This window comes from Artemia franciscana, chromosome 13 (assembly GCF_032884065.1).
Source record: "Artemia franciscana chromosome 13, ASM3288406v1, whole genome shotgun sequence".
Classification (NCBI taxonomy): domain Eukaryota; kingdom Metazoa; phylum Arthropoda; class Branchiopoda; order Anostraca; family Artemiidae; genus Artemia; species Artemia franciscana.
The window spans coordinates 18254609-18276860 of NC_088875.1; the positions used below are offsets into that span (position 1 = coordinate 18254609).

Below are 22252 nucleotides of genomic sequence, written 5' to 3' on the forward strand. Positions count from 1 at the left end.
TACATGAATAATCAAAATGAAATTTACATATTTATTTTACTTTTTTGCAAAATGGCTTTCTCAAAGTTTTAATCTGACGATTTTATGAAAAAAGTGGCGGATGAGGGGGCCTAACTACCCTCCAATTTTTTGGTTACTTAAAAGGCCACTAGAACTTTTAATTCTATTTACAAACGTTTTATTAGTAATAAATATGCGTAACTTAAATCTCGTGACGAACTTTTTATTACATGATTTAAATTCGTATTTTTTATTACGTATATGAGGGGTTCACCTCACCCTCTTTACACTAAAGTCCAAATTTTTTCTCAATTCTGTGAGAATGATCCCTGAACCACAAAAGCCGTTTAAATAGAATAAATAGCTCTTTTGAAATTACAAAAAAAAACACTTTAGCATAAAGAGCGAGGTATTGACGAGGGGCGAACCCCTTCATATACGCAATAATTTTTGTTCGTTTCTAGTTGTAATATTGCTTCTTACTTTCAATTGAAAAAACTTTTTTTTTTTTTGAATTTCTTAATATTTTTCAATTGATGTAGGTTTTGATTTTGGACTATCGTTCATGAATAATTAAAACCAAATTTGCATATTAATTTTGCTTTTTTTGAATAAATGATACATCCCCTATAAATTTTTTTTGTTACTTAAAAAAGGCCACTAGAGCTTTTAATTTTATTTACGAACGTTTTTATTAGTAATACATATACGTAACTTACAAATTAGCTTTCGTAGCGAACTTCTATTTCCGTATATCTTTATTACCTATATAAAGGGGTTCGCCCCCCCCCCTCATCAATACCTCGCTCTTTACGCTAAAGTTTGAATTTTGTTCCAATTCTTTAAGAATGGCTCCTAAACGACAAAGGTCGTTTAATCAGAATAAGTATCTCTTTTGAAATTACCATAAATGCTTTAGCGTAAAGAGCAAGTTATTGAAGTGGGGAAGAGCCCCCTCATATACGTATTAATTTCTGTTCGGTTTAAGTTTTGATGTTGCTCCTTACTTTCAGTTGAAAAAACTTATTTATTTTATTTAATTTCTCACTGTTTTTTAAAATAATGTTGGAAAATCCAGCGCCCCCTTCAGGAAAATTCTTTTTCCCCATGATAAATTCCTCTACGGGGAGATCTTCTCACGTACCCCCGTCCCTATCAGAAAAAATAACCCCTGAAAACGTCAGTATACTTCGTTAATAGCCAATACTATATGCAAACAATAGGTAAAGTTTATAACATGCAGCCCAGCCCCCAGGGACTCTGAGGAATTAAGTCGTCCTCAAAGACATATTAATAAGATTTTCAACTATGTTGAACAAAATGGCTATCTCAAAATTTTGATCCGGTGACTTTGGGAGCAGGCTTAGTTGCCCTCCAATTTTGAGGTCACTTAAAGAGGGCACTAGAACTTGAAACTTTCGTTACAATGAGCCTTCCCAAATCAGTTTAGGACCACTGGGCCAATACGATCACCTAGAAAAAAAAAACACGCATCTGTGATCTTTCTTCTGTCAAAAAATATAAAATTCCACATTTTTACACATAGGAGCTTGAAACCTCAACAGTGGGATTCTTTGATACGTTGAATCTGATAGTGTGATTTTCATTAAGATTCTATAGCTTTTAGGTGGTGTTTCCCCTTTTTTTCTCCAATAAGGCAAATATTCTCAGGCTTATAATTTTTGATGGGTAAGACTTAACTTGATGAAATTTTAAATCAGCATAAAAATCCAATTTGTTTGATGTATATATTGGTATCAAAATTTCATTTTTTTAAAGTTTCGGTTGCTATTGAGCCGGGTCGCTCCATACTATAGTTCGTAACCACAAACTGTTTGATTTTTTATTTTCTAGATATATAAATTATAAATTTACTGTTCAATGAAATTCAACTCAATACTTACATCAATGATTAAATCTCCATTAGGTGAAAAAACAGCCCCTTGTCCAGCTATCTCAACCATTCTACTGTATGTACGGATACTGGTAGCATAAGTAACCTCAGAAGGGTCAATCAATAGAACAGGAATGAAGCAGTAACTTTGATTGAAAACAAACTGGTTTGAAGCTAATTTTGCTACCATTGAGTTTCTACCAAACCCCAGGTTTCCGTCAGTAATAAATATAACCTAAAACAAATTGTGCCAATGGATCTAATAACTTTAACAAAGAGTTACGCCAAGATTATAAAAAACAAGAATCTTATAAAGAGATTTAACTGTAATTAATATTGCTTGTGTAGGTTTTGCGATCAAAATTTCATTAATTATCCTCCATGACAAAATTAACTTCTTTGTGGCAGTGCAGTGTCACAAAGTCCCTCACCTGGGAACTCTGGTCGCTGTGACTCGAACCACCTTATCACGAGGCCTTTTCCCTCAAGATATAGTAGCCCTTGACTTAAATATAACTAAGAACTGGCATTCCTTTGTGCTGTGTCGGCTTAACCATTTAAATATTAAAAGTCGTTCAACCATTTAAATAACTAGAAACTACAACTTACACGCATAACATTTTGTCATATAGCTCAATCTAACATGGATGTAGGTATAGGCCTATTCACAAAAAGGCCCAGTTTTATAGAAAGGCCCTATTATATAAACAGAAATGCCTATAAAATACACATTTTATTCCTATTTATTCTTTTCTTTTTGTCCTGCAGCAAAAATAGTAGTTCTGTTTTCTATTTCATAGCAATAGCAATTCTATTCTGATTTACGGTAGCTCAAAACTTAATCAAAAGATGCTGAGCTATCTTTAGATTTTATTCCTTTTCCTGTATTTTCATTGTTGTGCTCACCAAAACATAGGAGCTCGGTTACAGAAGCACAAAAAAGTACAAAAAATATTAAAATCAAATAATAGCTCAGCATCATTTGATTCAGCTTTAAGTAACCACATTTTTGATAATCCAAACCATCTTGCGTTATTCGACGATAAAATTTAATTAGTAATGACCTGGGAATCAAACAAATTTACATGAAGCAACTGAAATCAACTGAAACTTAGATAATAATATATCCCTAAAAAGATACTTGGATGGGTACACACTCAACCCTATGTACACAAAATTAATTATGAAAAATAGCTTCATAAACAATAAAATAATACTAGGAGCAAATCACAATAAACCCGCTCTCAAAAGAAATACAACTTTTTGGTGTTGTCAGTCTTGGCTGAACCTATGTAAGTTGAGAAGGCCTGAACTCTGTTAAAAAATTACTTTGTGATTTTAGTTCAAAATTTGTCTTTTTCGATGTGATTTTTTGATAATTTTTTTTTCTTTATATTTGTTTTATTTTGTATTTGAACCTATGTAAGATGAGTAAGCCATATTCATAGTTCAACCAATGCAAAGACAGCGTCGTCTTAGATATTAACTTAACTTTAGTTCTTTGGAGCTTGCGGTAAGCGTATTTTCTAAATAAAACTTTATCTAACAGAAATTAACAGCATCAAGAGTATAAATTACCTTACAATTTTCAGCATGCCAACATTGGTGAAAAATATAACTTTGTAGCCTTGATAAAGCTACTGATATACAGGAAACATCACATGGTTCAATAGTTTCCAAGTGTCTTTTTTAATTCCATCATAATCCCTGGAGAATGGAGAGACTACATCAAAACTTGAGGAGAAAGTAGCCTTAAAAGAAGATTCAAAAGAAAGTAAAAATAGATGACATACAATGACACATAAATATTGTATCCCTACTTGTATCCCTGGCCATGGAGCCCTTTGAGGAGAAATAAGTGTATTGTATTTCCATTTTGAATTGTATTTTGAATTGTCTTGTATTGAATAATAATAAACTTCTTCTTTTTCTGCTATAACACAAGAAGAAAAAAGTTATTTTTCTTTAAAAAACAAACAAACAATGCAGTCTTTACAGTACTACAACACCATGACAACTTATAAAACTTACAGAGTACCGAATTAGCATAGTACTCTATGCTTAGGGAAACCTTAAACAAGTCTTTCTTTTTTCTTTTTTCTTTTTTTTGTATCTGGGGCTATTTTTCGTCGAAGTTATGTGCAAAAAGACAATATTTTAGTTGATTTGATATTTTGCAGAGAATTGAGACTTGAAATCTCAAACTACTCACCAAGAGAAAAAGAATTTTTTTTATGATTTCTATCATTCTGGGGTGGGGGTCACTAAAATCAATGACAGGGTGGATTTTCCCCTTTTTGCAGGTAGAAAATGATTCTCTACAGTTAACTACTTTTATAGTTGGTTGGTGATTACCATTAAAGGGGAAGTTGGCCTAGAAATACAGGCCTTAACTTAGGATTTATATATGGACTATTTTCAGAAAGGCTCCAGGGTCAGTAGATGTAAACAAATGACTTCAAATCAAGTTAATGCACTTATTGATCCCCCCCAGCCCCCAAGAAAGTTATAGTTATATTTAGCTCTGGGCTAGTAAGTCAATGATACAATGACCAGCTTAGGTGTAAAGCAAAACACCTTTATGGAATACCAGAGACATCTGTTGTTTCCATGCATGCATTTATACTTGAACAAGGGGGGGGGAGTGAGGGTGGAAAAGAGAGAGGGACCTCCAGCCCCCAAGAAAGTTATAGCTATATTTAGCTTTAGGCTTATAAGTCAATGATACAATGACCAACTTAGGTGTAAAACAAAACACCTTTATGGAATACCAGAGACATCTGTTGTTTCTATACATGCATTTATACCTGAACACAGGGGGGTGGGGAGAAACAGAGAGGGTGGAATTTTTATGGAAATTGATCTTGAGGACGCTATTCCCCAGCTAAAAAAAAAACAGCTGAGAAATAGTGGCCTAATTTTACAATTACAATTTTACAAGTTAGAGATAAATTACTAAAGATTGTGAATATGGTTTTTGAAAAAGGGGAGATACCTAGCGATTTTAGGAAGACATTAATTAAACATCTATAAGAAACATGACAAAAGTGAGCATGGTAATTATAGAAGCATCACCTTGGTTTTTGTAAGAATCAAATTTTTTAGTGTGATGATAGTTTTTAGACTTAGCGAGGCTGTAGATAAAGTTTTAACAGAAGAAAATTTAGGTTAATATTTTACAAGTTGAATTTTCGAAGGAATACTGAAAAGATTATAGATAACAGGAACCGCGCTTTAGGGACGAAAAAACGAACATTAACGACGAGATCTTCATGAACAGTCACCAAGCTCTACAAGTCTTGTCAGACAAAGGCTAGAAACCACCATGTCAATTGCATCTCCCATTTACAAAGTGGACAAGGATACGATAGAGAAAGTACAGAGGATAAAATACAAAGATAGAAGACGGGTGCCAACATATTCCTTACCCAATGAGGCAGCAAAGTCTGATCTAATGCAGCATGACTTACCGAAGAAAAAGGGGAGACATGGTTAACACTTACAAACTGATTTACAACAATCCAATTCATGGTCTCTTTCTCATCTATTCATCACAGCAAACAAAGGGTCATTCTAAAAAGATCATAAAGTTCAACGCCCAGAGGAGGGAACACCATCACTTCTTAACCAACCGGGTTGTAGACCTGTGGAACTCCCTGAGCAATCATACTGTATCCAGTAAGACCATCGAAGCATTCAAAGTCTCACTTGACTAGGAGTGGAGCAACAAGGAATGGAGGCTGGAATGGGACACCTTGGAGTCCCAGACCAGAGCATAAGCCCTAGTAAATCAAACCAACTTAATATTCAAAACAATTCCAAATCGACCCACATGGTAGGCCTAATTTTCGAGAAATGCTATAGGACGGAAAATCCATCAATTGCTCGAAGTCGGAATTTAAGGTAAGAACAGTGTGGTTTTAGGAAGGGAGGAAGGATACGTCAACCAAATTTTTACCATTAGATTAATAACTAAGAAGTGCCTGAGTCATCAGACCCATTTAATCATCAGTTTATAGATTATTAAATAAAAAAAACAAGTTTTTTCAACAGAAAGTAAGGAGCGACATTAAAACTAAAAATGAACAGAAATTATTCCATCAATGAAAGGGGCTGTCCCTTTCTCAACGTCACGCTCTTTGCACTAAAGTTTGACTCTTTGTAACAGTTCTACTTTTTAAAACAGTAAAAAACTTAAGCGTAAAAAGCCGGACGTTGAGCAGGAGACAGCCCCATTCCTGTATGGCGTAATATCTGTTCTTTTTAAGTTTTAGTGTCGCTGCTTACTTTCAGTTGAAACAACTCGTCTTTTATATTTAATTTCTGAACGTTTTTGGATCAATTGATTTTAGCTCACCGCATATGAATAATTTAAACGAAATGTGCACATTATTTTTTGCTAAATGACTTTCTCATAGTTTTGATCGGAGGATTTTGATAAAAAAGGGGTAGGGGAGGAGGCCTACTTACCCTCAAAATTTTGGCTACTTAAAAATGCAACTAGAGATTATTTTTTTTTTTTTTTACGGACGTTTTTATTAGATATGTAACTTAGGTAACGAACTTCATTATTTTATATATTTATTACGTATATGAGGGGGTTCGCCCCCTCGTCAATAATTCGCTCTTTACACTAAAACTTAATTTTGTCTCAATTGTTTAAAAATGACCCCTGAATCACAAAGGCCTTGGAAAAAACAGTTAAAATTACTGAAAATACTTTCTTGTAGAGAGCTAGGTATTGAAGAGGAGACGAACGCCCTTATATACATAATAATATCTGTTCGTGTTAAGCTTTAATGCTGCTCCTTACTTCTAGTTGAGAAAACTTTTTTTATTCATTTTCTCATTTAAAAAAAATTAAGCTAGAAAATCCTGTGCTTCCTTCATGGAAATTCTCTTCCCTCATGATAAATTCGTCCATGGAAAGATCTTCCCAAGTAAGCCCCTCCCCCAACAGCTTTAAATGGTAGAAATCAATGTTTTCTTTAAACATTAACTGTGATGGGATCTTTGCTAGTAGCTCTCCGTGATTCTAAATCAGCAGACATACTACTTAGTATAAAAACCCTTTTTAACATCCCAATAAAGTCTGCTCTACGGACCCCAAACCACTACCCAACTAAAATAGTTGTGTATAACATCCCTCAAGAAATACCTATTCAGGAGCTACAGGAAGGGCTCTCTGACAGAGCTGGTAACCCAATCCCAGTTTCATGTCATCCAACTGGGCAAATCAGATGCTAATGGCCAAAAGTCAAATTTATTATTTAAACTCAGAGGAAAAAACCAATATCAAAGGCCAGATATTCTTCTTTGGACAAATAAAACCTCACAAGCCCTACAAGCCAAAACCAACCCAGTGCTAAAAATGGCAAGAACTATGACAGACAACAAACAAATGGAATGAAATCTTACAAACATGCAGTAAATGTAAAAGTTCCCATTCCTAAAGAATGGCAATCTGAATTATCAGCCTATATGCATAAATTGCAACGCCCCCCCCCCTGATTCTTCTGATAAAACACTATACCCTTCCCATAAAAGCTGAGCACTAACACTCCAAATAGACACTGAGGAAACTATACCTTACTCATTTGCAGCTCTGGAAGCAAATACACCCCAATCAAACAAAAGCCTCCTAGCCTCCACCTCCAATAATAAGAGGTTAGTCAGGCCACCCCTCCTAAGCAGAAATGAATCGGAAGCCTGACCACCCAATCAATCCTAATCCATACACAACATTCTATGGCTAAGGCTACTAGTAGATACAATAACATGCACCCGACATGGACAAAGAAACACCCCTTCTTATAAACAGGAACTCATAAACTGCTATAATCATGCAGTGCACAGGCTAAATTCACATTCCCCAATCTTTGGAAATGTTCATCCCTCCTAGCAACATTAAAGAAAAATATACCCAAATATGACCCTGAGTCTTACAGACGTATAATAATTAGCTCTGTGCTAGAAAAAGTAACTGAGAAAATGATTTACCATAGATTTCGTCGGTTTTTTTAAGAAGAATAATATGATACCACATACTCAAACTGGTTTTAGAAAACACCACTCCTCAATCATACTTTCATACTGTTAACAAATGCAACATATGAATCCTTATCTAACAATAATGTCCTAGCTACTGCATTCCAAGAATTTGAAGGGACATATGACAAAGTGAACCACAATATCCTTTTATCTAGAGTCAGCTCAAAAAAGAAAATGGATCGGATTCCTCTTCTCCTCTTTGCAGGTACTGTGAAATAAACAAGATATATGAGATCATATATTATGAGCTTTAACAAAATTCTATGAGACAATAGATTGATTTAAAAGGAAAATCAGAGCCTTAATGCCGGTAGGGATTTAAATAAGAGCTCAGAGTCATGATGTCATTATAAATATCAAAATTCATTAAGATCCAATCACCCACTCGCAAGTTATAAATACCTCATTTTTTCTAATTTTTCCTCTCCCTTCAGCCCCCCAGATTGTCGAATCAGGGAAAACGACTTTATCAAGTCATTTTGTGTAGCTCCCTGACACGCCTACCGATTTTCATCGTCCATGCATGTTCAGAAGCACCAAACTTGCCAAATCACTGAACCCCACCCTCCAACTGCCCCAAAGAGAGCGAATCCAGTATGGTTACGTCAATCACGTATCTACGACATTTACTTATTTTACTCACCAAGCTTCATCCCAATACCTCCACTCTAAGCGTTTTCCAAGATTTCGGATTTCCCCTCCAACTCCCCCCAATGTCAACAAATCTGGTCGGGATTTGAAATAAGAGCTCCGAGACAAAAGTTCCTTTTAAATATCACGGATATAGAACTTGTACGTATTCTTCCCATCAACTTTCATCCCAAGCTCTCCACTCTAACCGTTTTCCAAGATTTCTGTTTCCCCCTTCCAACCCCCTAAGTCCCCGGATCCGATTCGAGTCAAAAATGGAGCATTTTAGACATAAGATCCTTCTATGTATCAAGTTTCATTAAGATTGAATCACCTATTCGCAAGATAATGATACCCCAATTTTCACGTTTTCCAAGAATTCTGGTTTCCCCCTCTAACTCCCCCCATTGTAACCAGATCAGGTTGGGAATTAAAATAAGAGCTCCAAAGCACAAAATCCTTCTAAATATAAAATTTCATTAAGATCTGATCACCTGTTTGTAAGTTACAAATACCTCATTTTTTCTAATTTTTCCAAATTATTCCCGCCCCAAACTTCTCTAAAGATAGCGGATCCGGTCCGGTTGTGTCAGTCACGTAACTTGGACTCCTTTTTATTCTTCCTACCCTGTTTCATCCTGATCTCTCTGCTTTAAGTATTTTCTAATATTTCCCCCCCCCCCCCCTGCAATGATGCTGGATCTGGTTGGGATTTAAAATAAGAGATCTGAGTTACAAGGTCTTTCTAAATGTTAAGTTTCATGAAGATTCGATAAGTTTCATGAAGATCCAATCATCTTTTGTAAGTTAAAAATACCTCATGTTTTTCTAATTTTTCAGAATTAAACACCCCCCCCCCCTCAAATAGAGCAGATCCGTTCCGATTATGCCAATCACGTATCTAGAACTTCTGTCTATTTTTCCCACCAAGTTTCATCCCAATCTCTCCACTCTAAGCATTTTCCAAGATTTTAGGACCCCCCCAAACTCCCCCCAAAGTCACCAGATCTGTTCGGGATTTAAAATAAAAACTTTGAGACACGATATCCTTCCAAACATCAAATTTCGCTAAGATCCCGTACCTGTTCGTAAGTTAAAAATACTCCATTTTTTCTGTTTTTTCCAAATTAACTGGCCCACCTTCCCCCTCCCCAGATGGTCAAATCAGGAAAATGACTACTTTTAATTTGATCTGGTCCAGTTCCTGATACGCCTGCCAAATTTCATTGTCCTAGCTTACCTGGGAGTGCCTAAAGTAGCAAAAAAACGACAGACCAACATACTGACAGAATTAGTGATTGTTATATGTCACTTGGTTAATACCAAATGCCATAAAAATGAAACAATTGACCATTGCCTATTTGAATGTAATATGCTGAAGTCTGCACAGTATACCCTACAATGTAAAATGTTAAGGAGCTTTAAACACCATAGAATCTCACTATCAGATAAGAGTCTATCTGATTATGCCTGCAAGCACTGCTCAGAACTCAATTTTTATCCTCTTATATTTCAACACCTAGAATCAAAAGATTTACCGAAAGAAATCTGAGCAGAATCAGATTTAGCCACCACAGAATAAGCCACCAATTTAGTAGCTCTATTCATCTTGCAGAGTGAACCAAAAGATAATGGGGTGGATGGTCTTGAGCAAAAAGCTCTTGTTGGCTGAAACAAAGAAGAATAACATTGGAAGCTACAGTGATGAGAGTGGTCAAATATGGCTCTAAAGCATTAGCACTCCAAAAAATGGAGGAAGATAAGCTAGATCTTTTCCAGAGAAATCACCTACACATTGTTTTGGGTAACTGGCTGACCAACCATATTTTAAACAGTAGGCTTTACAAAAAGTGTGGTTCAATCCAGCTTTCTAAGAATATAATGAGAGAAAGGCAGAGATGGCTAGGGTACATTCTGCAGACAACAAATTACCAAAGATTGTCCTTTTTGGCCAACCATCTAGGGCTAAATGGAAAGCAGGTCATATGTGGTTAGGGTGAGAGGATGTAAAGAGGGAGCCACTGAATAGATTAGGATGAAGCAGTATACATAGCTGTGTTGGGCTTAGGCAACAAAATCCAACTTTATTTGGTTGGTTGACATTGTTTTCAAACTTCATATGAAAACCAGGCATATGAATGCCAGTCATTTGTGGTGTTTCTGTCAAAAAATTTTCTTTGTAATCTAATACCTGCTTTTTTTTTTCCCTTCTTTTCTGATGCCAGAAAATGTAGATAAATGTATGGAAAACTGCAAAAATAATAAATAATTAAGCCAAAACTAACAAGGGTAAATAATCATTTCTTGGGCTTTTTTTTATATTTAATCAAACTCATGCAGGAGGACAAAGAAAAGGAACCGGACAGAGGTCTCTATATCCCCTAAAACTATAGTCTATAATAGTCTTCTATCTACTGCAATAGAACAATTTTTTCTTCCAGCACTTTAGACAAACTTTATTCAATTTAAAAATACCTAAAAAACAATTTATCCATTAATCTTGACTACATAGGAAAACAAAAAAAGTAAATTTTCTTTAGACAATTTCAAGAAAGAATTCTTTTGGCATATGCCATTTTCTTTGCTTTTGTATCAGTTCTCCAGAATTTTGAAGTCCCTGAAAGGCAATATCTTTACACTAAACAAATATCAAAATAATTAAACCTCTAGTTTTCAGGATTTGTGGTGATATTCCAGAGAACAGGGAAACTAATGAAAAGCTTGAAACTGTTTTCCTATCTTAACACTTTCACATTTGGCTGTACATATTTGCATATTCAAAGCTCCTTATCAACATTATGATCATTTGTCTGAAACTTGATTACAGTGTCCAATGAATACTGGCATTCATCAGACAGCAATTCATGGCCAAAAATGCAGATGATCCCCACATGGGGTGGGAGGACATAATTAGAAAAGATCCAAGGGAAAAGGAAGCTTCTTTGGGAGGTGCAAAAAGGGAGACTTTGAATAGAGTGGGATGAAGAATGAGTGTGCAAAGCTGTGGAGGCTTCAGGCAGCTTGGTGCTGCAGTAAGTTAGCAGTTGTAGTAGTAGCATGAAGTGGTTGATTGTTGGCATGGAATATGACTGCATGTTTGGTGGTGTAAATTTTGATAGGCATTTTCAGCAGGTTCATAATGTCTAGGATGCCATGCAAAAACTGGGGTAGCTAAGTAACAATGCTACTATGTAGTTTCCATATTTGTTGGCATATTTTATCCAGAACAAGTCAAAAATAAAAATAAGAAAGAAAAAAAAATCCATGTACTTATAATGGTAAACACTTGAAAACAAACCAGTTTTATCTGTCTGCACTAAGACACAATTAGCATATGCTCTGTGTATGTGACAGCATACATTGGACTTAAATACTTTGGGCTATGCATTTTCACATAAGCAGGAAGGGAGGGGGGGGGTAAAGTATTTGAACAGTAACAAAATTAGAAAACAATTCTTACTTCATAATAAGCAGAATAATTGTAGCTATTACATTTTGCATGCAGACCTGCTATACTTTACCCCCCTCCTCTTAATGTGCAAATATATAGCCCAAATTTGTTTCTCAACAAACAAAATATTATGGTATGAGAACACCACTATCTCAATCTTCAATGCCGACAAATTATGGCATAAAACCCAGTAAAAACCTACAAAGATGCTTTAAACTATACAATTGTTATTAACAAGGCATTAAGACCTTTCAACTCTGTAGGTATTCACTGTGGAGTCCTCCATTACCTAACAGGAAATAAAGCCAACAAAGATGATTTACTCAGGGGCTGCTACCTACTTGGTTTAATTGCATTACTGTGTCAATAATTTACTAATGAATTTTACAGCCAGTCATATAAGATCATTTGCTCTCCAGAATTCCACAAACAAATACAAAACTGGAACTCATGTTTTGGTTTAGCTTAATTCAACATAAGCAATGATTGAACCAAAAATAGTTGTAATGTTTTCAGCTTCAAAGTACCTGGGGAAATTTATCACACAATCAATTCAGCAGCATACTCATCATAGACCCCTAAAGGTGATTTTGAACCATATTCCTATGGTCAAATGTACTTTTGGAACCCAATGGAGATATCATAGAATGCCTTTCATTTTTTTTTTAAATTATTCAATGAGTCATAACCTAATTCCCTAGGATCAATATATATATATATATATATATATATATATATATATATATATATATATATATATATATATATATATATATATATATATATATATATATATATATATATATATATATATATATATATATATATATATATATATATATACTAGCTGTTGGGGTGGCGCTTCGCGCCACCCCAACACCTAGTTGGTGGGGGCGCTTCGCCCCCCCCCAAGCCCCCCCGCGCGCGTAAGTCGTTACGCGCCATATTAGTTACGCGCCATTGTAGTTGTGTCCCTATGTCCCACCTGTGAATATAGATAGATATATATATATATATATATATATATATATATGTTTTTAACTACGTAAAACTTGCGAATATACAACATTCTTTGCTGTCCCATTGTCTGTGCATATAAATAGATTGTCAGGTTTACCAACTCTTGAACATGCAACATATAATGGTCCATGGGAAAACAATCCGTATTCAGATCCATACCTCATGATTCTAATGATTGCGCTTGAGCTTTGTTGATGGTGATTGCTAATCGACCATTCCCTGAGTCGCCATCGTCATTTATATATCCCCCTGTGCACCCCGGCGTCCCCTTTGTAGTTATGTCCCTGTGTCCCGGTCGTCATTTATATTCCCTGTGTCCCGGTCATCATTTATATTCCCTGTGTCCTGGTCGTCATTTGTGTCCCGGTGTCCCAGTCTGTGATTTCTCTTTGAGTGTCCCGGGCATCATTTATATTCCTTGTGTCCCGGTCGTCATTTATATCCCCCTGTGCCCCCTGGCGTCCCCGTTGTAGTTGTGTCCCTGTGTCCCGGTCGTCATTTATATTCCCTGTGTCCCGGTTGTCATTTGTATCCCGGTGTCCCGGTCTGTATATACATTCGTTTTTTAGTTTTGTTTTTCTCCTTTATTTTTTTCCTTTTTTATTTTTTTTCTTTTTTAGTTTATTTAGATTTTTAGATTTTTTAGTTTTTTTATTAGTTTTTAGTTGTTTTTTCTTTTTAGTTTTTTTGTAGTTTTTACCTTCTTTTTAGTTTTTTTAGTTTTTTTTTACTTATGTCCTGGTCGTCATTTATACTCCCTGTGTCCTGGTGCTTTGTTGATTGCTAATCGAACATTCCTTTTGTCCTGGTTGCTTTCTCTTTGAGTGTAGTCATTTATTTAGATTGTCAGGTTTACCGACTCTTGAACATGCAACATATAATTGTCCATGGGAAAAACAATCCATATTCAGATCTATACCTCATGATTCTAATGATTGCCCTTGAGCTTTGTTGATGGTGATTGCTAATTGAACATTCCCTGTGTCCCGGTCATCATTTATATTCCCAGTATCCCGATCGTCATTTGTGTCCTTTTCTTTTTTAGTTCTTTTAGTTTTTACCTTTTTTAGTTTTTTTTAGTTTTTTAGATGAAATTTTTTTTTAGTTTTTTTCCTTTTTTTCTTTTTAGTTTTTTATTGGTTTTTTCCTTTTTTTAGCTTTTTCAGTTTTTTTCGTTTTTTCTTTTTACTTTTTTTTTTAGTTTTTATCTTTTTTATTTTTTTTATTTTTATTCTTAATTTTATTAGTTTTCTTTTTCTCTTCTATTTTTCAGTTTTTTCCTTTTTTTTAACTTTTTTTTTTAGTTTTTAGTTTTTTTAGTTTTTTAATTTTTTAGCTTTTTTATTTTTTTTATTAGTTTTTAGTTTTTTTTTGTAGTTTTTGCCTTTTTTTAGTTTTTTCAGTTTTTTTTTAGTTTTTAGTGTTTTACCTTTTTTAGCCTAACCAGGATTTGAACCTGGAACCTTCATTCTCCGTTCTGACACCCTCTCTCATTGAGTGACTACTCCAGCATGTTCATTTTGGTGTTTTAAATGGTATATTATTAACCAAATAAATGTCACCTGATCCACAGACAGACAGACAACTTATTTTTATATATATAGATATACGTATATAAATTAAATCTAATTTCAATTTTAAATATAAATTAAATGTATAGCCATTTAAAAATTAATGCTACTTTTATATGTTCAGCATAAATTTTTTAGAGGTGGTCAGTGACTAAAAGTATCATTGTCAGAAAATGACTTCAAAGTTCATTGTCAGAAAAACAACCATGACACATGGAAACAGCATAAAATAAGGGATCTAAGTTTAGTTCCCTGTTTTTTCTTTTAAGTATTTTTCCTTCAGATGTGGTCAACCACTAAACATTTACTATTATCTTTCCTAGCTTTTTTCCAAATAAAGAGCTAGAATTTTGTGTGCTTAAAATTAATATTTAGCTCTCTTCACTTTTTAAAGAAAAATATAGTCTATAGCCTACACATTCATACAGCCTAATTTAGCTAAGAAGAAAATGGATACATCACTTGATGACACTTTATTGCTTGTTCCAAATTCAATAGCTACTTCTACAGCAAATTCCATTTTGACCCTTCACATAGTCCCAGAAAGAAGGCTAACTTAGAAGCAACTAGAAGGTTACTAAACCTATAGGCTAGGAGCCCCATTAAGGGCTCAAAAAGGCATCAAGCAATGTAGTCATGTTTGTCCTTGTGAAATTACATTTATATTCGTATTTACTATTTTAAAAGACAAATAAATAATTAAACTGATTATAGATATTTATAATGCCTTACCAATGACAATAATTCAAGCTTGTTGTATAGACTAATATGAGTTAGAAACTTCTTTAGACCTTGTACAGCCAGAGAAAGCTTAGTTTCTCCAGGTTCTTTAGAAGCAGTCACTAACATATATAAAGAAGCATCCAGTACAGCTAAAGTTGGCATTATATTGACTGATTTTTTGGCTCTAGTGTTTCCGGGTTTTCTCGATCTTTAAATTTAAATTTTCACGCCATTAAACACAATCTAACCCCGTGTTCTTTCACTTGTCCGATTGTCCAAGCGTTTATATTTTATATATATATATATATATATATATATATATATATATATATATATATATATATATATATATATATATATATATATATATATATATATATATATATATATATATATATATATATATATATACTAGCTGTTGGGGTGGCGCCTGTGAATATAGATAGATTTATATATGTGTTTCAAACTACGTAAAACTTGCAAATATACAACATTCTTGGCTTTCCCATTGTCTGTGCATATACAAAGCCTTATGTACTAATAATGACGTCATATGCAAACGCTCTTTTTACAAACAAAAAAACCTGCATACACACAACTCGTTTTTATATAGATAGATAGATAGATAGATACAATACAAATTAACTGCGTAAAACTTGCGAATATACAACATTCTTCGCTGTCAAATTGTCGCTGCATATAAATAGATTGTCAGGTTTACCGACCCTCGAACATGCAACGTACAATTGTCCATGGGAAAAACAATCAGTATTAAGATCTATACCACATTTTTCTAATGATTGACCTTGAACTTTGTTAATGGTGATTGCAAATGCTAATCGAATTGGGAATTGCAATCTTTTAAATTGAAAAGGCAGATCCGTTGGAATCATGGGAATGCGAGGAATAAGAACAGCCTCACCCTCAAAAGGCCCTGTCAAGATTGTGGCCTCTATTAGGTTTTCCATTGTTTTTTGGGTACCTGGAGAAATCTGGGGAAGGTAAACAGGAAGGGTGTGCGAAAGCACAGAATTGCTGGCCTCCAACCCCCCATTGCACTTCCTGGCTGAAGGGCCAAGAAACGGAGATCAGCACCGCTGGTAAGGACTGTAAAGTCTAATGCCGTATCCTTTACCTTATTATTGGTACGCCTATTTTTAGTTGTAGCTCGTGTGGTGGAAACCCTGAAAGATCTATGGAATTTAAAAATTCAGATGGATAATTAACCGCTTCATTTGGTTCCAAAACTGTGTCGACTGACTTGTAAAGGACTGCCTGGTCTCGAATCTTGGTCAAAACAATATTGTTGATTTCGTGGACGTCTATATTTTTGGGTGCGAGAATCGCTCTTTCACTTAGCCATTTATTATTTTTATAATTTTTTAGAATATTCGCAAATACTTTTTCAATCAATTCATTTTTGGACGTCACTAAATTACAGAAATCAGCAGGTAGTTGTATACGTCCTGAAATTGAGTCTACTGGGAGCTTTCCGTTTCCAATTGCCAGCAATTGATCTGAAAATGTTTGACCAGAGTCATCGTTTTGCAATCGGACACGCATATTTGCAGTTAATTTTAATATTTTTACGTGTGCCCATAAATTAGAATTTTTCAGGCAAGCATTCATTTCGTCTGCAGGAGTTGATCTAAGTATTATAGGTAATGTTTGCCTGAAATCTCCCGCAAGCAATATTAATGTGCTGCCAAAGGGTTTCGACTTCCCTCTCAAATCTTTCAAGCATTGATCCAGAGCCTCGAGCGATTTTTTGTGTGCCATTGTGCACTCATCCCAAATAATAAGTTTGCATTGCTGCAATACTTTACCCATCCCAGATGATTTGGAAATATTGCACGTGGGAGTTTCTGTAGAATGCAAATTCAGAGGCAATTTCAAAGCGGAATGAGCAGTTCTTCCACCAGGCAGCACTGTTGCGGCTATTCCGGACGACCCAATTGCCAACGCTATATCATTTTTTGATCGAATTGATGCCAGAATCAGTTTTATCACAAACGTTTTACCAGTACCTCCTGGCGCATCCAAAAAGAAAATTTTTCCAATGTTGTTATCGACACAATGCATTATCGTATCATAAATGTCTTTTTGTTCCGACGTTAACTTGGAAATGTTATTTTGTACATACGACAATAGATCACTCGTACTGTAACTTTGTTCACGATCCAATTCTACACATGTCGAAACAGCAGCGATACGGTTAGGTGAAGGCATTCCCAAATCCTGAAGAGGTTTGTTTGCCATACGTACGCACAAATCTTCTATAATAACTAAAGTGTAGTTATAAATTTCTGATTTAAAATCAAAAGTCATATCTGACGTCTCTAACTGTTTTTGATGGAGTATATCTTCGGACATTTTTGACTTATATTTTTCCCATTATTCTGTAGGAGCTGATGGAGAGCAAGTTGTTAAAATGATGCCAAACAATGCACGAATTTGACTTGGGGTTGACGTTTTGCACGCGTCATTGATGCAGTTATTCCAGTGTTGGTCATTCTCCAATAAATTCAGAGCTTGGCATGCACTACGGTAAGTGTCATGTATAGTACCATTTACAGTTCTCAAATACTCAAAGGATGTCGGACCGGGTACATTCACCAAAAGCAGGCGTAGAAAGAAGCATTCATGTTGATTGGGGTGAACGGTGTAGAGTCTTCTTATCGTGGTATCTTTGAAGATGGTAGGTTGGCCGTCGACTGACTTACCCTGTTTTCGACGTTCAAATACTTTATTTTTAGTATTCCACGTGTAATACGATGGCACTTCAGTATACAGCAGTTTTTTTGCAAAAGAATCATTTTTGCAAAGGGAAAAAAAAGCTGTTAATGTTGTATCCGGTGGATTCAGGGCTCTTTGTTGCACGTTGGTTTCCGTGAAATAAACACGTTGACCATTATGTAAATGTACCGCTAAGTGAACAACAGCTGGACTACTTTCATGTATCGGAAATGAAAGAATTCGCCAAACAGCTTCATTACTGCTTATGTATCTTCCAGCCTGATATTGTACGATTTCGTCGAAATCTTTGATTTCGGGCTGCAAGCCAAAAACTGCCATGTCACTGCCTTTGTTGACGTTTTTACATATGTATTTGATTGCCTTTACGGAGTTACAGTATTCAACGTTTATGTGTGCATTAAATGTTTTTGATAATAATGGGGAATATGGAACAACCCACTGGTTATCTACTTCGATGGTGGTACCGTTACGCTTCTTTATTATTGCTGTTTTACCGCCATCTTCAGTAGATCTTTTTCTATATTGTGGGTAACCATCATTGCCAGTAATTGTGTTTGATACTAAAAGTCGATAATATTGCTTTGTGCACCTTCCTTTGGCCATGCATGGTGAATTTTCGTTCAGTGCACCGCAAGGTCCATGTATCATATTTTTTACAATAATATCATGTAACCCCTTATCGACATTTTTATCAGGTATTTCAGCGGAAATCACATCCTCAATTTCGTTCGAAGTAATTTTTTTATGTAGCCAGATTAGTATATGTACGTGTGGCAAACCTCGTTTTTGCCATTCCACTGAGTACATCCAGCATCACACTGACCCAAACACTTCAAGTTTTACTATGTTGTTTATCAGTGATTTCAACTTTTGCCGGAAGACACGGGCCGTAATGTCATGCCTATGAACCGCCGATTGTCCTTGAAGTAAAAGCTGCAGTATCTCGTCCCAAGATTGATTACATGTAAATGTAATAAATAAATCTGGACGACCATAGAGACGAACATACGTAATAGCATCTTGAGCATATTCATGCATATGACGGGGACTGAGAGCATATGACGAAGGTAAAATTGTTAATCTTCCAACGTTTGTGGTATTACCGTCATTTATAACTGCATCTCGCAAATGAATGTATTGTTCAGAGCGGAGCTTGGTCTGATTCAGGCGGATATATAGCAAACGTTCTGATTCAATTTTAGCATACATATCAACGACAAATTGGTGAAACAATTCACGGCATTTTAAAATATAATTTTCTTCATCCTGCCGAATCGTTAGTCTATAGGAATAATAATGCATTGCACTGCATTTCTTATTCATTTCTTTGTTAGTGGCTGGATTCATCAGTTTAATATTAAAGTGATAGCCGTCGGCTCCATCCCAAAAAATGATAGGATATTGTAGGGCATCGTAGCATCGATGAGTTTCAGCAATTCTTAACAACTGAGCGTTTCGCATATGAAGAATAATATCTCGAGGTAAAAACTGATCACCGACCATAACGATTGCCACTTCGTCGATAGTTGGAGCATTGTATCTACGCACATGTTGGCCAAGAGGCGTTTTGTCAGCGGAAATAACAATTTTGTGCGTATCAGTAGGCATCAAATCGATGGCTGTTTTGAACAGACGCACTGAATTATTATTTTCGTGGAAAAGATGTTGCAATTGGGAAACGATTGTCCTTTCAACGTTGGGAGAAATTTCGCAACGTGCATTCAATTCAGAATTTCTATCACTGATGAAATACAATTGTAAAAATTTATGATTCTCGCCTGACTCTTCGCAAGTTTTACGTAGTTAAAAATATATATATATATATCTATCTATATTCATAGGTGGGAAACAGGGACACAACTACAATGGCGCGAAACTAATATGGTGCGTTACGACTTGCGCGCGCGGGGGGGCTTGGAGGGGCGCGAAGTGCCCCCAACAGCTAGTACGTAATAAAAACACACGAATATAGAAGGTCGTTGCGTAAGTTAATTCGTAAGTTATGTATATTTTTTACCAATGAAAACGTTTGTAATAAATTAGAAATTCTTAAACTTGCTTTTTTAAGTAATCAAAACTTGGAGGGCAACAAGGCCTCCTCCCTCTCTCCAAGTTAATACCAGTATATGTGTATTAAATTGACAATACCCTTTTTTTAGTAAAGTGCAAATTATGTTCTGGCCTTGGGAAGGCATAGGGGGGATTTTGTGCCCTGTTCATGTTAATTTTTTCCTGTTAGAGTTTGATTCAGTTATTTATTGTAATTTTTGTTCGTTTGGGGTTTCATTTATTTGTCGATGCTGATTTGTGGTAGTTTTCCACCTAGTAGATTATTTAATTTAATTTTTGCTCATTTTTGGTTGAATGGAGTACTTTACTTTTCTTTGAAAAACATATCTCTTGTGAAAGTTTTTTTATTAATTCCAGGGCCATGGGAGAGTCTGGAGGGTCATTAGCTCTCAAATCTCTTTCGACTATTGAAAAGGGCACTAGCCCTCTCAATTTCCAATCGAACGAGCCTTTTTTTAAGTTTCTACGCAAACTCCTTTTATACAAAGTGACATGGTTTAAAAACAAAAGAATAATTTAACAATACATAGTGTTAGCAACGCTCTTTATGTAGGCAGTGCTATTGTGCTGCCTATGACTTTAGGTGTTTAGACCGGTATAAGTACGAAAGCATCTGGGATCTGTAGAGTCACTTATTCAATGCACTTCTCTGCGGTGTTTGATTTACATCTTCCCATAGGTGACTATAAACATTGAAATCACCACACAAAATATGTTTCGCCCAATTAGCCGATTGCTTAGAACATCAGAAATTGGGTTTCTTCCGTTGGAATAATAAAAGGACTGTATTATAAAGTGGTTGCAATTTTTAAAGTGAAAAATGGCTCAACTGCATCTACATCATCATTATACAGTTTAATTGGTAATGGAGAGTAAGGTAGATTATTTTTGGTATGCAAAGCGACATCTCTATCCTTGCAGTCAGAAAACCTGTCTTTCTATATATTTTAAAAACAGGAATGTTAATCTTATTCAGCTCATCTAGATTGGTTTCTCGAAGGCATATAATGTCAGCTTTCGTTTTCCTTGGCCAATTTGTAAAATCTAGACGGTTTGTTGAATTAAAACTTTCCATTGAAGAATCTTCGATGTTTTAATGTCCAGAATTTCCTGCTTTTTCAGATGTTCCAGATGATGTTCAGATGATCATATCCTACCAATTCAATTTCTTTTTTACCAAGTCACCAACAATATTGGATGCGTCTCCCCCTAAGGTAAAACCTATGGCTTTCAGCTTTTCAAAACTTAGAAATGTCATTTCTCATTAACAAACTTTTATGCAAAAAAAAAAATCATAATTTTTTTTTATTAATTCTTCAAGAATTAGTGGTCAGGATAAGCACAAGTTATTTTCTTCACTATTGGATGCGGTGTGCTGGGCCTTGATGAGTAAATAATTTGACGTTTATGTTTTTTTTCCGTTCTGTTCCTTCAGAAGGCTTGAAAGGCATCAGCCTTACTCCTGCTTGTGTTGCTTTCTGTTCATTTTAAGTGTAAAACAGGAAGACGTTAAGTAGTTGATATATATACTATAATAGGAAGGAGTACTATTTTAGTCCTGGCAAAAACATGGGTCTTTGTAAGGAATTTCGCTACTGGTCTCTAGATATTGTATAGGTTATATAGTCGTTTGAAAACAATTGAGATTTTAAGCAGTTGGTCATTTTTGTGGGGGGGGGGCTACTTGCCCTCGTATTACTTTTGACTCTTAAAAGTGAACAAGAACTCTGTGAGTAAGGAGCGGCACGGTTCAATAGTAACCGAAACTCTATGAAATATAATCTTCATTTCAGTAAATAAAACAGTTCTTGGTAACAAATTGTAGTAAGGAGCGACCCGGCTCAATAGTAACCGTAACTCTAAAAACAGAATTTTTATAACAATAGTTATATCAAAAGAATCGCATTTTAATGCTGATTGTAAATATATAAGTTTCATTAAGTTTAGAATCTACTATTAAAAATTTACGAGCCTTAGAAAATTTGCCTTATTTTAGAAAAGGGGAAAAAATACCCCTCAAAAACCATAGAATCTTAACAAAAATCACACCATCAGATTCAGCGTATCAGAGAACCATATAATAGA

The 22252-nt window shown here is 35.2% G+C and overlaps 2 protein-coding genes across 5 annotated transcripts in view; both read right to left on the reverse strand.

Moving 5' to 3' along the window:
• Window positions 1-15562, reverse strand: part of LOC136034607 (zinc finger protein 572-like) — a 50293-nt gene extending 34731 nt beyond the window's left edge. Inside the window, exons 1-3 of one of the 2 annotated variants that reach the window (XM_065715887.1) lie at window positions 15350-15562; window positions 3473-3645; window positions 1905-2129 (exon numbers count right to left, since the gene is read on the reverse strand). In XM_065715887.1, the coding sequence (XP_065571959.1) occupies window positions 1905-2084 (180 nt within the window). In that variant the 5' untranslated portion in view covers window positions 2085-2129; window positions 3473-3645; window positions 15350-15562. The remainder of the gene's footprint in view (window positions 1-1904; window positions 2130-3472; window positions 3646-15349) is intronic. The other variant, XM_065715888.1, reaches the window with a different exon arrangement.
• LOC136034606 (integrator complex subunit 14-like) overlaps window positions 1-22252 on the reverse strand; it is a 372471-nt gene that overhangs the window by 139733 nt on the left and 210486 nt on the right. The window lies entirely within an intron of this gene.